Raw genomic sequence first — 15,975 nt, forward strand, 5'->3', positions numbered from 1 at the left:
CTTTTAATGAAACGTTCAGTTTCAGCAGCAGTCTGATCGCTTCAGAGACATTTCTTTCTTTCTTTCTTTCTTTCTTTCTTTCTTTCTTTCTTTCTTTCTTTCCTATCAATACTCCTCTTTGAAAACCACCCGTTGTTTTTAGTGTTTGTCTTGCTGTTTTGAGCGTGGGACAAATGACCGCCTTCATCAGACTTCAGAAAACCGCCAACTTGGACAGTCAGAGCTGTGGTTCGTGGCTGTCTCGGGGATCCCCCTGTGATTTATCGACGGTTGCCAGCCCCGCTCCTCTCGTTTTATTCTCTCTCTGTAACAGCTCTTCGCTCAGCTCTGAGCTTGTCCACGCCGCTACATCAGCTGATCCGTCACGTGGTCTGATGTCGTCTTTGCAAAATGGAGTTGTCTGAGTCTGTGCAGAGAGGGCTGCAGTCTCTGGCAGACCCCTCCACCGTGGACCAAGGCGGCTTCCAGGTGCTGGTGGACGCGTCTTTCCGGAGTCTGCTCTCCTCTCACGGTGACCCCGCGGTCCTCGGTGAGACGCTGCCTCTCCTCGCCGCTGCAGCTTTAGTCTTCGCCGCTGCTTCCGGTTTCCCATTTGTGTGGATCCGTAACGGAGCCGCGTCGATGTTTTCGGATTTTTTTTTTTTATCGGCGCTCCTTGCTGAAGTGCGTTGCGTTTAACATCAAATATGCAGTGATCTGGCCGAGCAGACAGTCGCACGATCACAGCGTCCTCTGCCCTCTGCTTTGCAGACAGCTTCGCTCACCCGGGAAGCAGCCACCAAGGCTACTTAGCACACCAGAGAGGCTGAGCTAGACCACCTCAATCACTGTTTAATGAAATGTGATCTTGCACGCACATCCGATTGCTCGCTTTAACCGTCTTTGTAGAACTCGCAGCGGCTCGCTTTGGGTTGCGCTTTGTGTTGTTGTTGTTGAAAGCTTTGCACTTCAGCGTGAGCCGTGCAACGCGACCACGCAGCTCCTGCTCTGTCGTGACTGCTTTTCTGCTTTCCACGCACCATGTGTCGTCCAACTTTCGCAGCATTCCGGCTCATTTCAGTGTCAGAATTATTTAAAAAGTGAAGTGCCCACCAGACAAACAAACAAAGGACCCCCCCCCCCCTACCCCCGGCCGATGCAGCCGAGGGGCCCATTCACATGCAAATCGCCATTGATTTCCATTCTGCGCGTCAATCTGGGTATCCTGAGTATGGATCGCAGACCGACAGATCATTTATTTACACCAATCTGTTGTGTCAGGAAGGACTTCTGTAAGCCAGCGTCTGCAGGGTGCCAGCCGTCCTCATGTCGCCGTGTTTGTGGTTTCAGATCAGCCCGAGCTGAAGCGCATCGACAGAATCCAGCTGAAGCAGATTCACACCGCAGCGGCCACCTTCATACTGGAGGCAGCCAAACAAAACGCTGACAGGTCCACGATAAGGTAGGCGGCATCAGTTAGAGAGGGGTTTCCTGCACAACTCACAGTTTGCTGTGGTCCCGGCGCGTGGGCGAGGAGGAGTTCTAAAAGTGATGTACCAGTATGTTCCTGACTATATTATGACACAAAGGCTGAGCCTTTGAATGCTTCTCCTTAGAGAACACGGGGCTCTCCGAGACAGCAGCAGTCAATTATGTCCAATTTAATTTTCTCCAGAACAGGCGAGGCGAGAACCTACAGCAGAGTAAAGCTTTTGTGCAAAACCAGCGTCTGAAATACAAAACAGTGATTCAGGGGAGGTCATGGAGTTTTTTTTTTTTGTCTTAATATAACAAGCTGCCAACATGTCCGAGAAGTTTTACTGCACGAGGAGTTCTGCTTCTGCTTGCTGTTTCTTTGGAGAACTTACCATTATTCATTCATTATGTCGTTTTATTCAAATTTATTTTTGTGGAAATAATGGGAAGCACTTTAAAGCCTTGGCTGTAGATTTATTAGACACGAAGCAGAGGTTACTGTATGTTTTCTCTGAAATTTTCCCTTTGGAATTGGCATCTCTCCTGTCTTGTGGTGGCCAAATTAGAGAAGTGAAGCGACAATAGACTTTTTCTTTTTCTCCCATTCTCAAACTCCATCTGAAGTGATCACCACGCCATAAATCAATAAACTCATGTGTCTAAAATAGGATGGAATCATTTAGTAATATTGGCTCAAAGGGGGGACATGCGCAGTAAGGTGACTGTTGTAAGACTGCGTGAGGAAAATGAAGAATTGAGAAATCCAAGTGTCGTTTTCTGCTTGCAGCTCCAGCCTCGAAGAGCTCACATTCAGTACAGAAAGAATAGAAATATTCTATGGCACATATCAGGTACATTTTAAGATGGCGTTGTTTTTATTGAATCGTTGCTTTAGCTGTGCCTGACTTGTAGGTGACAAATGTTTGTTTTGTTTTTGCAGAAGCATAAAAAAGAACTGGACCGTCTCTTGGCGAGGTAAGAATGATGCTGAGAGCTGCCAGTAGAAGGAAAAAAAGAAATGAAAAATGGAATAGATTGTGCTGCACTCTGATCACGTCCTCAAGACACAGCTGGAAAATCTGGGAGTTTTCACTAAAGCTTTGGTGTTAACTATTAGGCTCAGGGAAGATAGCCAATATGTTGGGTTTTTTTCATCTTTTTCTGGATGAGAACTGACGAGGAAAGTAGAGTCTATTAAATCAACCCCAATGGGAAGAAAGCCAATCAACTTGTTGCTTTAGCTCACGAACGAGCAGGGAGAGTCTGTGTGGAGTGATGAACTGCAATGTAAATATGCTGTTATAGCGCTCAGCTAACAAATTCCACCTGAGAACAAGTCTTTTAACACAGAGCAAGGCTTCTGATCCCTCGCACAATTTTAGGATTCGCACCAGGACCTCACCCGAGGCCATAATTAATTTACAGAAGAAACGCACTGCCTGTCCTGTGCCATCTCTGCTTTATAAAGTTCACACAAGCAGCGGAAGGAAATGAGGAAAAAAAGAAGCCTTTTTCTCTTTCTCTTCCAGCATAGGAAGACGTCCCGCTCAAATTAACGATGTTTCGTGGCGGCTTCAATACCACACGAAGGTAGAATCAAACATTTGAAATAAGAATCAAACAAATCTGTGTTTTAGTCGTGAAAATGTGGTTTATGGGTCCAAAATGTTGTTCCTCCAACAGAGCGGACAGCTCGACAAGGTCAACGAGCCTTTCTACATGATATCACTCAGCACTGAGGTAACAGCTGCACTTCAGTTCCTCTTTTCCTGTAAGTTTGAGTGCGCTGGACGGTGATCTTGTCTCTTTTTGGTAGAACGGAGGCTCCTCGGAAGACATCAACTTTGCCTGCACGACGGAGCAGCTGCAGGTAAAAGGAGGGATGCTGAGCGTTGGGACTTCCATCCGTCGCACCAAAGCCCGTCAGAAGAAATATTAATAAAAAAAATCAATCAAATGTAAATGTGTGTCAAGTTTCAAACAAAAACGCGCGTTTGAAGCCGGATCAAGGTGTCACTCGCATTCCGCACAGCTCGGCTGTACGCTGTGTAAACAGGTGCAAAGTGTCAGCAGGTGGAGCAACGTGTTTAAATAAGTCGGCTTCTCTCTCTGTGGATTATAATCGGCCAACATCTTCACCGTATTCAAACTAACATTAAAGAAAATCTGAAAGTGTCGTCTTTAATTCTTATTCATAGCGAGCTGGAACGTGCCCGTGCAGATATTTGGGCTTATTTTTCGGTTATTTAAAAAGGAAAAAAAAAAAAAATCCAACTGAAAATAATCGGCCTTTGTTTGTTTTTGTAGGATCTGGTGGGGAAGCTGAAAGACGCTGCCAAGAGTGTGGAGAAAGCCAGTCAGATGTGATGAGGTTTACAGCTCCCTCAACCTAACCTGACTCATGTTTCTTCTTCTTCTTCGGGAATGATATATATGTATAAAACTCGTGCATATTCCAACTTGCCTCCAGTGAAAAATAAAAAAAAGTTTTGCATCTTCAACATATTCGGAGCTTGTGTTCACACACGCACACACACACACACACAAAGAAAGAGGAGGAGGAAAGAAAAAAAGGTGACCCGACTTTCAGCGTCTGAAACGTTTGTGAGCTTAAAAGCGATTTTTTTTTGTGCCATACTTGCATTTAGTTTCCTGCTCAGCCCTGCTTCTACTACTTTTTTTCTGGAGTAATCTATTTTTAAAAGACTATTAGCAGACAGCCAGTTCGTTCGTGGCTAAACTGCTCGGGATCTCAGTCCTGGTTCCCTCGAGAAAGCCCGAAGCTCTCTGCATCCACCTCAGCTGAAACTTCAAAGCTCCTCAGCTGGAGCTGCGCGGAGGCTCGGATTCCATAAACATCCGAGTTGCCTTCATTTTCAGCGGCCAGCGGGATAAAGACTCCAATTCATCAAGTGAATGCTGTGGCGCATTTTTTTTTCTTTTGGGGTGAGGGGGGGCTGCAGATGTCAGGATACCCGCGACAAAGGTTTGACACCGAAGCCATTTGTCACGTGGACGTATCTTAACCGAGTGCGTGGGTCCTAAAAGCAACGACCAGCAGAGCTTCATAGGACAGCTGCCCCCGCAGACTCCGTGTTATAGTGAAGCTTCCACGGTGTAGAAACGACGCGAGCGCGTGTGCCTCTGTTATTTTTAACATCAGAGAGATGAGGGCTCGCCATACGCCCTTAATCACAGTGCCAACTGCAGTGCCGTGCCCAAACGTGCTCGAGCATACATATTACTTACTCCCTGTTGTTTTGCAGGGGCTCAGATTGCGTGAACGTGGCTCGTATGTTATTGTAAATAACGAGTTAGACAGTCACTGAGCAAGAATACACCGGTAGTCGTTTTTTAGGCGCCCTTAAGCAGCCTCCTGGCGTCATTTTAGCTCAAACAAAGCTCAAACTGCTCAGTAGTGTAAAGGTTATTGTTTTTATTTAAAAAAAACAACACAAAAACTGTTCACGAGTGCATGTCTGTGTGTTCTGATACATTGTTGCGTAGTAGATTTGGAGGAACAGCAATACACCGACAGTAATTCCTAGGCTCCCTTAAGCAATGAGACCACGTGACCAAAGCGGGGCGGTCGAACTACAAGCCATTTTGGGGACGGTGTCAGTTTCCACGGAGCACACACACACTGCTGCATTTCACTGGTGGCGAAGCGGATATTTTGGAGGCAAAGTTATCGCAGCCGAAGTGGGAGCCTTCCCGAGACCGAGCCGTAGGAACCGAACCTTTGGGAACCGCGGGTTGGATACGCACACGGCGCGCGAGAGGCGGTGAAACGAGGAGTTTTCATTCGCACATCTGAAATGCGCTCCGGTCCGCCGTGCGCTCTCCGCCACTGACAGCGTCTGCAGCCTGCTTCAAGATGGCGGCTCGGCTCCTATTCATTTTCTGCTGATCGCCCCCCAACTTTCATTGTCTATTCGCCTCAAGACCCACCGATTTCAAGCCGAGCCTCCAGGTACGTCTCGTTCGATATCGTCTCTAACTAACGGGAGCAGAAGGCGAGCTTTGGGCTTTGTGTTTTTGTGTTTTCTCCGCGCTGATCCAGCGGTGGATGTGGGGCTTTTAGCGGTGGCTGCAGCGATCACCGACGTGGAGCTCCGTGTGTGTCTGCGCACCACTTTTCTTCCTACAAAACATGTTCCCAGCCGGGCTATAAAACCTAATTAAGACCCACGCAATCTCACTGTTGCATTGCGTGATGTTGAGCTCTCTGCCGGTATAAATTGACCACGGCTCGGCTTCGCTTTGCATCGTTTAGATTTATGTAAAGTGGAAGATCTGAAGCAAGCGAGACTGGGTTGGCTGAGATGTTAACAGCAGCAAGTGCTCCAAACAGTCCTCCTGAGCTCATACTTCCACACAGCGTCTTCATTTTATAGAGTTGGGATGGTTGGGGTGTTGGGATCTGGCTCCCGGGTTGTTTTTTGGCGAATAAGAGCGAGAAAATGATTTATTAACTTAACACGCACAGCTCCCAGGGACGTGACATGGAGGCAAACCATTTCATTTTGTGCTTAAATGCTTCGTCTCGGCTGCTTGATAAACACGGGCTCGTCCAAATATCAGATACTTCAAGCGTTTACGGTTTGGTTTGTGTTTATCTGGATTAAATAGGATGGTTGGGTTTTTTGTTAGATTAAAAAAAAAAAATGTTAAAAGTTGGGCGACGCTTCGGTCTGGATACAAAGAGGTGGCTGTGCCTCATCAAGCAGGAAAAACATGGGTTATTTCGCCTAAATTCACACGAGCTCAGCCAGCTTGGACTGTTTGCTTGACGTTTAAGCTCACCGTGCATGTCAACATTTTCACCTTTGCTCGGCCAAACGCTGGATGTTACGGATCCGGGCCATATGGGACAGACTCTGACTCAGTCAGTGTTATCTCTTGTGAGAGGTAAAATTATCATTGTTACACCCCCCACGAATGCCGGTGGGGGGGACCGGACCATTGTGTGATTAATGGTTTAAATTTAATGTAATTTTCCCCTGCTCGGCTTGTGCAGTTTGACAGCCTGCAGGTCTGAACAGACCCGAGGCTTCGGCTGCCTCAGACAGACTGGTTCCAGTGGCTGAAGACAGCCTTCCAATGCGCACAATAAAATATATTCCTTTGTGTTGACTGGAGGAGTCTCGTCGACGTTTTTGAACTTATTCAGTGGACGATTTTCAGCATTTTCTGACAGCGGCTAAGAGGAGGTCCAGGTTTGTCTCTCAGTGCCGAATTTGATGGCGCTTATTCTGGTCGCTGTTGATCACTGGGGTCGTTTGGGAACAAATAAGAAGAGTGAAACTTTGGATCTTGTCAAGGGCCATGTGGAACCTTGTTTGGAGGCTTTTCGGAACCAATTGATGCCACAGACTCCTCCATGGAGCTCACGTGTCAGTTTGTAAAGAGAGCTGCCAACTCACTGTGCAACACGCATGTTGACGTTCATTTTGGTCGCCTGTTGGTTGGTGTTCAAGCCATTTTAAGAGCATTCGTTCCCGCTGGGAATGAACTTATGTGGTATACTTTTTGATTTCTGGTGTGATCGACTCAAAGTCTTATAAAGTGAGCACGCGGCTCCCGCGGGAAAGCTGAAGAGCAGTTGTCTAAACACCAAGACTATCAATTAATGCCACAACAGGCACCCTGCTTATATGTAGCCATGATCCATCACTGCAAGCGCGAGGCGTCCTTTGAACAGAGTTGTCCAAACTTGCCTACAGAGGTCCGATCAGAGACAGGTCGGTTGGTGCCAGAGACCAGCCGGGACTCGGGCTCGGTGCCGACTGGCTCCATCAAGTAACGGCGAGCTGCAGGGCTGGACAGACAGGTTCAAAGAGGGTCAACTCCTCATGAAGCTGCAGCCTCTGTGGGCTTTTTGGACCTTAAATGACTAGTAGTTATTTAAAAAAAAATCTTTAAAGTAAAGCACTGGGCACTTATACTGTTTTCATAGCCCAGATTCTTATATTATGCCCCGGAATTATAGTTCTGTTATTATTTTCTAACCCTACGGATCAGTTTTGCCTCACAGCCGAAATATGGAATAAATTGTTTTAAAAAAATAAACAAAAAAATGATGATCTTTGAAATATACACACAGAACTTGAGCTTGCAGTCAATCTTTCAGTCAGTCTCGGTGAAGTTGGATCCCTTTAGGCGTGCCGTTAGGTGTTTGCTAAGTGGACATGGATGATGATAATGGCACAGGAGAAGGCAGCCCGTGATCCAGTTTGCGTTTCAACTTGAGCGCAGTCGCTGCTGTCTGGCCATGTTGCTGCTGCACGGTGCCGAGAATCGCGCACTCGCCGTGAAGGGAAAAAAAAAAAACCACGGCGCAAAGCGATGCGGAGGAAATCTGGAATACCCTCCCGTTCGGACGTAAACTCGCTCCTCTCTGCGGTCCACTAAGGTCCGCCGAGCTCACGTGGAAGGCGCGGATACGGGCTTTCTGTGCCCCCTTTCGAAGGAAACCCCACAGCCCGATGAACCGATGCGAGCTGTTTTTTTTTTTCCCTTCACAAAATGGCAGCCGTGCTGTCGGCAGCCTGACAGTCCAGCGGCTCTCTGTGTGCGCGCGGAGGGACGCGGAGACTCCGTCCATGCTCGCCCGCACCGCACACCGGCGGCTCGCCCGTGTTGTTGTTTTGGTTCGACATCCTGTCTCGTTCTGGTCACTGGCGACCAGCCATGTGGGCTTAAAGCAAAAGGGGTTGCCATAGAAACGATCAGGTTTCCCCACAGCCTGTGTGGCACACCTGACGCAATGAGTGGGTGCCTCCCATCCTCCCCAAGTTCACCCTTTCTCAAGCCGCAGCGCCACTGATTCGTGGGCGACTAAAAGGTTCCAGTTATCTGCCAAACGTGTGGACGCAGATTCAATCCATTTTCTTTTCTTTTCTTTTCTTTTTTTTTTTACATAAAACACAGATGTGTTTGGATCTCATCTGTATCAGCGTTTGCTCTCTCATTTAAACTGAAGCGGACGCAGTTAAGATGCCCAGTCGGGCTGAGCAGATTTTCTCTAACTGTAAAAGCACAACACCGCAAATAATCTGCGCGGCGATTTACCATTGTTATGTTTTTGGCTATGAGCGTAATTTAGATCCAAACTCGCCTCCTCTGATTTGTTAAACCTTTAGGCTACCATTACTCTGAGGTTTTGGATTAAACGCTGATTTAAGGCGGGGCGCTGCGCCCTCCCTCTTGGTTTAATCGATTTTAGCGGAAGCGATTGATTTATGATATTCCACTGCCCCTCGGTCAGTTGACCGCGATGTTGCTGCCTATCAATCTGCCACCAACAACCTCTGCGTTCAGTTATTTTTGGATTAGCATAAGAGATTGTGTTGCTTTAACACAGTCAAGCAAACAGCAGCCTTTTTCCAGATGGTGCGCCTTGCCGTCACTGCAGCACAAACCTCCAGCTCCCTGTTGTGACGTGTCCTTCTCTTTCCACGCAGGATTGCTGTTCAGTTCTCTCAACATGCATCGAACCACCAGGATAAAGATCACCGAGCTCAACCCTCACCTCATCTGCGTCCTGTGTGGAGGATATTTCATAGACGCAACCACCATCATCGAATGCCTTCACTCATGTGAGCGACTTTCCCTCTTTTTGTGAAAAATGGGTGGACAAATGTAAATTTGGAGCTTCGCCTCACAAAGTTCAAACCTTGGCTGCAGCCTTATTGCAGTGATGCAGATTCGTTGTTAACCCAGATTCTGATCATATGTTGACTTTCTTTTTTCTTTTTTTGCAGTTTGTAAAATGTGCATTGTGCGCTATCTGGAAACCAGCAAATACTGTCCCATCTGTGATGTACAAGTGCATAAAACCAAGCCGCTGCTCAATATTAGGTGAGAACTGGGTTTATCCAATATTCTGCCATATTTGACAAGAAACTGGACTTTTTTTTAGTTTCTTTTTAATTGCTTTAAATGCATATATATTTTTTTCTTTCTTATTTTGGGAACTTTAAGTTGTGCCTTGTGATAAAAATGGAATTAATCCACCTTAGTGTGTCTTTTTTAATACAGTTTTAAATCGATTACATTTTTTCCTTAAATGCATTTGTAATATTTGGCAGCCACATTACTTCTTTGAACCCCAGCTCAGTCTTTCTGCTTGTTGTGAGTTTTCCACTGAACCGCTGAATGAACCGTTCATTCCTGGTAGAAAGCGCGGCTGTCGTTGCTCTGTCTCATCGTCATAACTGAAGCTTCTCCTCCTCTCTGCAGGTCTGATAAAACCTTACAGGACATTGTGTACAAACTGGTCCCGGGCCTCTTCAAAAGTAAGCGTGTTCACAGCTTTCGCAGATGTACACAGATTCTTTTGATGAGATGCTTTCACTTCAGGCAGAGCTGGACCGCCACAGGAAATGTGTATATAAAGAGAAGGAATGAGAAGATGTACATTTGTGATCAGACTGTGTAATTATCTTGTATCATGGACATAACATGTGGTTACTTTGGATGTCTTGTAGAGGGCTGTAAGTAGTAAAAAAAAAAAAAAAAAACAGTTTGAAACAGCTTGAATTGACAAGATGAAGATCTCTGTCACTGTTCTGATGGAATTTATCTGGTCTGAAAGAAATATGCACACAGGATTGACTTGTGTGAAACACTTTTAGGAGTGAGAACTGACCTCCAAGACTGGTGCATTCACTGTCTGAGCCTGGAGAGGATGTTTGTGATTTTAATTTAAATTTTTTTTAAAAAAGAAAATAAAAAAAAATTCAAATGAGCTCACTTGTAATCTCGTGTCTCTCTGATTGTCTTCAGATGAAATGAAGAGGAGAAGAGACTTCTATGCGGAGCACCCTGTGGATGGTGAGTCAGAAAGCATGCTGTTATTGGTCCTTGAATGCGTCTGCGTTCTGGCCCCTAAAGTTACCGTGTGTTTGTTGGTTTGTTTAAACAAAGCTTCGAATGGATCACATGAAGATCGTGGTGAGGTGGCAGATGAGGACAAGAGAATAATAACAGATGATGAGATCATCAGCCTCTCCATCGAGTTCTTTGATCAGAGCAGGTGAGTCTTTTTTTTTTCTTTTTTTAATGTGGAAAAGGGATAAGAAGGTTCCCCTTCAATATATGAAGAAAAATGAGCTTGTGGCAGTTCTATGCTGCAACAGCTTGTGTTTCTGCCTCTGAAAAAAACATTGAAAATAACCAAATATAGCGTTGAAGTGTTTATGGACCCACATCTTACTCTGGATCTGTCTTTCATGGCACCACTCTGAGATTTGAATCCGTGCTTTTATCACAATTGGTTTAGATCACTGCACTTTATGCTGGGCGAAGTCAAACATCATCGCTCGCCTGCAGCCGGTTCTGAATGCTGCTGCTCGGCTTCTAACTGGTACAAAAAAAAAACCCACGAGCGCATTACTCCAGTTCTGGCATCGCTACACTGGTTTCTGCCTCGTTTTAGAGTTGATTTTTCGTTTTTTAAAATGTCTTCTAGGCCAGCAGATCGGTTGTTGTTAGACATCCCAAAAAACAATTAGAAAACTCAGCCGCTGCCCCAAAACTGTGGAAGGAGTTACCTTCACACATCTTCTCACTGTTTTTAAGTGTTCTCTTAAAACCCTCCTTTTTTTTTCCCATTGGTTTTTAATTCAGTCTGAGGTGTTGGCCTGATACCGGCACTTTTGTTTTATTGCTTGCTTTTAGTGTTTTACTTTAATGCTTTTAAAGCGCTATACAAATAAAGTTGGATCGGATCAGCGTACAATAGGATGTACACATGTGACACCCATTGTTTTTTTTTTTTCCAGTCTCAAAATAAATCTGCTTGCAGGCATATTTGGAAATAATCAGCATATCTCACCTTCACTTCCTGCCTGCCTTGCATCAAGTCGAGACTATCTCTTCAGCCTTTTGGCGTCTCACATTTACAGTGTTTGTTGCCATATCTCAGAGCACAGGGGCACTTACACACTGCATACAGTTATTACATCTATACATCTATTTCTGAAATGCTGAAGAAAAAAAGGGAAAAAAAGTAGATTTGCTGCTAGTGAGTAAATAAAAAATGCTTGAAAGATTTGAGTGAGCTGGTACCTCCTGAGGTTTTTGCACTTGGTAAAAGTGCAGATGTAACAAAGGTGGAAGGTCATGACGTATTTTCCATGTTTAATCTGTGCAGACTGGGAGGTGGAGTTGAGGACAAGCAGCCGAAAGATCAGGTATTCCACCCTCATTTGGCCCGTTTCCACTTGTTTAAAAAGCACACAGTAATGGAAACCTTCCACTCTGCTGCCATTAGATTGAAATGTGATGGCAGAGACAGGCCAAACATATTACTGGTAATGAGCCGCATTGTTTGTGTAAAGCAAATATTCTTTCACTTCTTTTAAGGTGGACCAATCGGACTATGTTCTCTCTAAAAAAAAAAAAAAAAAAAAATATATATATATATATATATATATATATATAAATACATTTTTGAGTCACTGCATAGGGATGTTGTTTTTTTTTTGTTTTGTAGAAATGCTTATTTACCATCTTGTGACACTGAATTTGATCTGCAGATGACTAACAAGAGGTACCTGCAGTGTCCAGCGGCCATGACAGTTATGCATCTGAGGAAGTTCCTGCGCAGCAAAATGGACATCCCCAACACCTACCAGGTATTAATTTTTTAATATCTTTATCTATTCAAAACATTTATTTTTTAAATTTTTGGATAGATGCTATGAACAAACCTATCTCAGCACGTTTTACTCAAACTAAACAACTCCTCTTACAAATGAAGTGTTTTATTTTTTGTTTTTTTTTCCTCCCCAGGTTGAAGTCATGTATGAAGACGAGCCTCTTAAAGATTACTACACATTAATGGACATAGCATATATCTACACTTGGAGAAGGGTAAGAAGTCGTTGGAGAAGAGAGTCGGTAAAGAAATAAAATGATCATGAATTCTACATTTTCGCATGTTGAATATTATTGAAATTTAGCGAATAAATGTTCCTTCAGGTTGTCACCTAAATGCTTATCAATCTCGGGTTAGATTTGTTTAGAAAATAAATCATAGCTATTAACGAAAATACGTCTTTTTTTAAATGTTATTTTATTTTTTTTTAACCAAATCAATGCTGTTGAGGTTTAAAAGAACAATACAGATCTAGCAGACTTTTGGGGATATTTTTTTTGTTTTTTATTTTGTTTGATGAATTATCAGTAATTGCATTTAAAACCCTTTTTATTTTATTTGATCGAATTACAACAGCTTTAAATGCAGAGTGAGGTAGTTTATTTCCAGTTACAGATTTTGAATTGCAGGGTGCTGTACACTGAGGTCAGTTTAAGGTGGAATTATTTTTAGTGTTTTAACTAAGAGGTCCAATTTATGAGAAAGGAGCCAAGTTATGCTGCTTTTTATTTTGAGGCTTTTCTGAAGCACAATTTTAGACCATGTGCTCTGGAGGGATGACTCTGGCCTCACATTTGTACAATTTCGCAAAATTAAAGTTCTGGAGGAAGAAATTACACAAACTACTGTTTGAAGGCTTTGCTGTTGTTTATCTGCCCTTCAGAGAAGGTTATATTTTAAACATGTTGATGTACACGATGCCCTAATGTTAGAACGAGCTGCTGTTGCCACAATAAGGATTTTCCCCCCACTCTGCCTGTCATGTTATTGACCTACATTTTGAAGTAGGTTAATGTCATGATGATTGTTAGTTCAAATGCTTTTGTAAGGGAGCTAAATGTGTTGTAGTCAGATTGGGAAAAACATATTAAGTTAATCTAAGTGAATAAGTGAATCCCTTCATTATTTTAAATGTTTGGGTTTTTTTTTTCGTCTTTTAAATTCCGCAGAACGGCCCGTTACCGCTGAAATACCGGGTACGACCTAACTGTAAGAAGATGAAGGTGAGCCACGCGCAGCAGGAAGGGCAGAACAGCGCGAGCAGGTCCGGTCCGGAAAGCGACTCGGCCAGCGACAAAGCCGGAAGTCCCGCCGGAGCTCCTTCCACCTCCTCGTCGATGCCGAGTCCTGGTACGCCCGCACAGTCCCCGCACCCGCAGCTCCCGCACGGCCCCAACAGCGTGAACGGGACGGTGGCCGCCGCAGCTCAAACCCCGAGCCGGCCCTTCACCCAGTTCGGAGGCAGTAGCGGCGGGAAACCCCGGAAGGTGTCCCTGAACGGCTCGTCGACTTCTTCCGGATGACGCGGGGCTCGGACCCAGGCAGCAAACGCCAGACTCCCGCTCAGCTGAACCTGTTTTCATGCCAACGTAGTTCCACTGTGTAGACAATGTTTTCTCTCTTTCTCTCTCCATTCATTGTTCTAAATATTATGGCATCGTTTGTAAGTTTGAAAAGTTGTGGAACCAGAGACATTTCAAGGAATGAGGAAGTCAGGTGGCGTGGGAGTTTTGAACCCGAGAGAAGGAGAGAAGAAAGAAAGTTGGAAAGAAGGACAAACACCTATCTCCTTTTTAAAGCTACGTCTTTATTTTTTACAGAGGCGATTGAAGGAAGGGGATTTTTACGTTTTTTTGATCTACGTCTTTCAAATTAAACGTGTTTCTCATGATTATTTCATGTGTGTTGGGATATTTTGACGCTCAGTTTGAACATGCATGCTCATGGTGACACTTTATCATATTTTACTTTTTTTTTTTAGTTCGGAAAGAGGTTGTCCCCCCCCACCCCCAAAAAAGACTGGAATCCGGAAGTTTGTATAGCGCTGTTAACTTCAAGGGACGAACGAAAACAGAAACTTTGCCTTTTACTGAATTAAAAGAAGAAGAAAAATGAACTCTCTTGTAGCCCCTGTGGAACCGGATTATTCCTCATCTTTAACCCATTTAGAAAATCTGCGTGTACATAGAGACAAAATGCATATTTAATCAGCAACGAGGATATCCTCTTATTCTCCCCTTTTTGGTTACGAGGGAATGACTTGGGCTCAGCTTCATTTCATGCTCAACGACTGATGTTTTGACTCTTGTCTCTGTTTTCCGTATTTGTATCGCCCGATTATATGGACAATTTATTGAATTGTTACTGTTGCACAGTATAAAACATCTAAATAAACATTTTACACTTATGAAGAAAGCCGCTCCCTTGTTGGCTTTTTTTGGGGTCGTTTTTGGTGCTCATACACGAGAATGAGAAAAGAAAAAGAAACTATAATAAAGGAGTCATTGAAGTGCCAGATGTCCGTCTGCGGCAGCAGAAGTTCAGATAACCGAGTTAAGGAGGGCAGCGGGAACAGTGTAGAAGCTCTGATCAAATCACGCGTCTGAGTGATCAGCTGACGAATAAAAGCAGCGTTTATTTGTCCATTTATCTTCTTCATCTGAACGCGTTTTGCTGCTCTGAAACGCAGCGGATGCGATGGAGATTTGGGGTCTTTCAAGGAGTCAACAGCCATTCTGCATTCATTCATGTTGCACAGTTAGAATGATTCTGAAGGCTCTCAGCAACTGCTAACCATCGGTTTAAAATGGATTTATGTTATTTTTGTTTTGTTATAATTATTACATTTTTAGATCAAATGGGCGTACATTTTTTTAACCATCGGTTGCTCACATAAGATTCTTAAAAAAACAGAAAGAAAATAAATAAAAACGCACATTTACCCTGAATGAACCAGTCGGGCTGACATGGGATTAGAGATACTAAATTCATAATTTTAGTAATAGCTAAATTAAAAGAAAACTGGCTAATCCTGGTTTATTACACATTATAGTTATTTAGGGGCTTAACTGGGCAATAATGAGGATGATTTAATGATCTGTTATGATGATATCTTGACGGTAAAACTGCCAACTTTAAATTAATATGTATAATATAATTTTACCTATAAAAGACAAAGTGAAACAAACACCAACAAGAAAAAAGAACTGAAGATCTTACTTTCTTTGAACTGTACAAAAAAAACCAAAACAACCGTCTTAATTTGAGTTGGGACAGATGAAACAGCAGGTCTAACAGATATTATCTTAAATATCACTCATTCGGTATATCTTCGTGCACCTGATAGGATTTTTACAAGTTGGCTTCATTTTTTCCATAAGTTGATGTCTCTGTTTCTTATTTCTAGGACACACTCGTGGCACATTTGAACTGTTGGGTTCCCGCATGCAAACAGGGGATTCTCTACGAGTATAGATACGAGTGGAATACATTTCCAGAGTAGAAGATGATTGGATAAAGCCGGTCTGTCGTTCTGCTGACACATTAGAGTCAAAGTTTTTTTTTTTTTAATTAGTCGTGTATGAATCAGAAAACACGGTCGATGGCCAGAGGATTACAAAACTCTGCGGCCAATAAATGAGCTGTGGAAGGAGACGTAAATTTGGAAAGTTTAGTGTGTTCGTATGTTTAAAATGTGGACGTTTCGGGCTCAGATAGGCCTAATACATTTTTTTTCAAGTTTTCGCAGAACCCCCTCCTCGCGGGTCAAAATGTTGCCCAACTCACAGGAACATCGCCAAGTTGATACACAAAGCGGCTCTTTGTTCGGTTTTATTTTCTTAATCTTGCCACAA

General features: G+C 43.8%; 2 protein-coding genes across 2 annotated transcripts; both read left to right on the forward strand.

Annotated features, from left to right (window-relative positions):
- Positions 1-345: 345 nt before the first annotated feature.
- commd3 (COMM domain containing 3) lies at positions 346-3,904 on the forward strand. The gene is made up of 8 exons (XM_072378247.1): positions 346-529; positions 1,330-1,441; positions 2,243-2,306; positions 2,396-2,430; positions 2,985-3,045; positions 3,139-3,195; positions 3,272-3,325; positions 3,763-3,904. Exons 1-8 carry the CDS (start codon positions 391-393, stop codon positions 3,820-3,822), a joined length of 582 nt encoding a protein of 193 aa, XP_072234348.1. The 5' UTR covers positions 346-390; the 3' UTR covers positions 3,823-3,904.
- A 1,343-nt stretch (positions 3,905-5,247) lies between these two features.
- Positions 5,248-14,536, forward strand: bmi1a (bmi1 polycomb ring finger oncogene 1a). Its single transcript, XM_072378246.1, has 10 exons — positions 5,248-5,428; positions 8,922-9,056; positions 9,222-9,318; positions 9,700-9,755; positions 10,246-10,293; positions 10,387-10,495; positions 11,615-11,654; positions 12,000-12,098; positions 12,256-12,336; positions 13,291-14,536. The coding sequence occupies exons 2-10, from the start codon at positions 8,945-8,947 to the stop codon at positions 13,642-13,644; spliced, it is 996 nt and encodes a 331-aa protein (XP_072234347.1). The 5' UTR covers positions 5,248-5,428; positions 8,922-8,944; the 3' UTR covers positions 13,645-14,536.
- Positions 14,537-15,975: the final 1,439 nt, after the last annotated feature.

Source organism: Leuresthes tenuis, unplaced genomic scaffold (genome assembly GCF_036924035.1).
Source record: "Leuresthes tenuis unplaced genomic scaffold, fLeuTen1.0.hap1 SCAF_24, whole genome shotgun sequence".
Classification (NCBI taxonomy): Eukaryota; Metazoa; Chordata; class Actinopteri; order Atheriniformes; family Atherinopsidae; genus Leuresthes; species Leuresthes tenuis.

Bases quoted from the DNA above. Each gene is read 5' to 3' on its own strand.
- bmi1a (XM_072378246.1), top strand. From the start codon at position 8,945: ATGCATCGAACCACCAGGATAAAGATCACCGAGCTCAACCCTCACCTC. The intron at 9,756-10,245 runs GTAAGCGTGTTC...GATTGTCTTCAG, and splicing joins GGTCCCGGGCCTCTTCAAAA to ATGAAATGAAGAGGAGAAGA. The intron at 10,294-10,386 runs GTGAGTCAGAAA...GTTTAAACAAAG, and splicing joins TGCGGAGCACCCTGTGGATG to CTTCGAATGGATCACATGAA.
- commd3 (XM_072378247.1), top strand. From the start codon at position 391: ATGGAGTTGTCTGAGTCTGTGCAGAGAGGGCTGCAGTCTCTGGCAGAC. The intron at 530-1,329 runs GTGAGACGCTGC...TTGTGGTTTCAG, and splicing joins CGGTGACCCCGCGGTCCTCG to ATCAGCCCGAGCTGAAGCGC. The intron at 2,307-2,395 runs GTACATTTTAAG...TTGTTTTTGCAG, and splicing joins TATTCTATGGCACATATCAG to AAGCATAAAAAAGAACTGGA.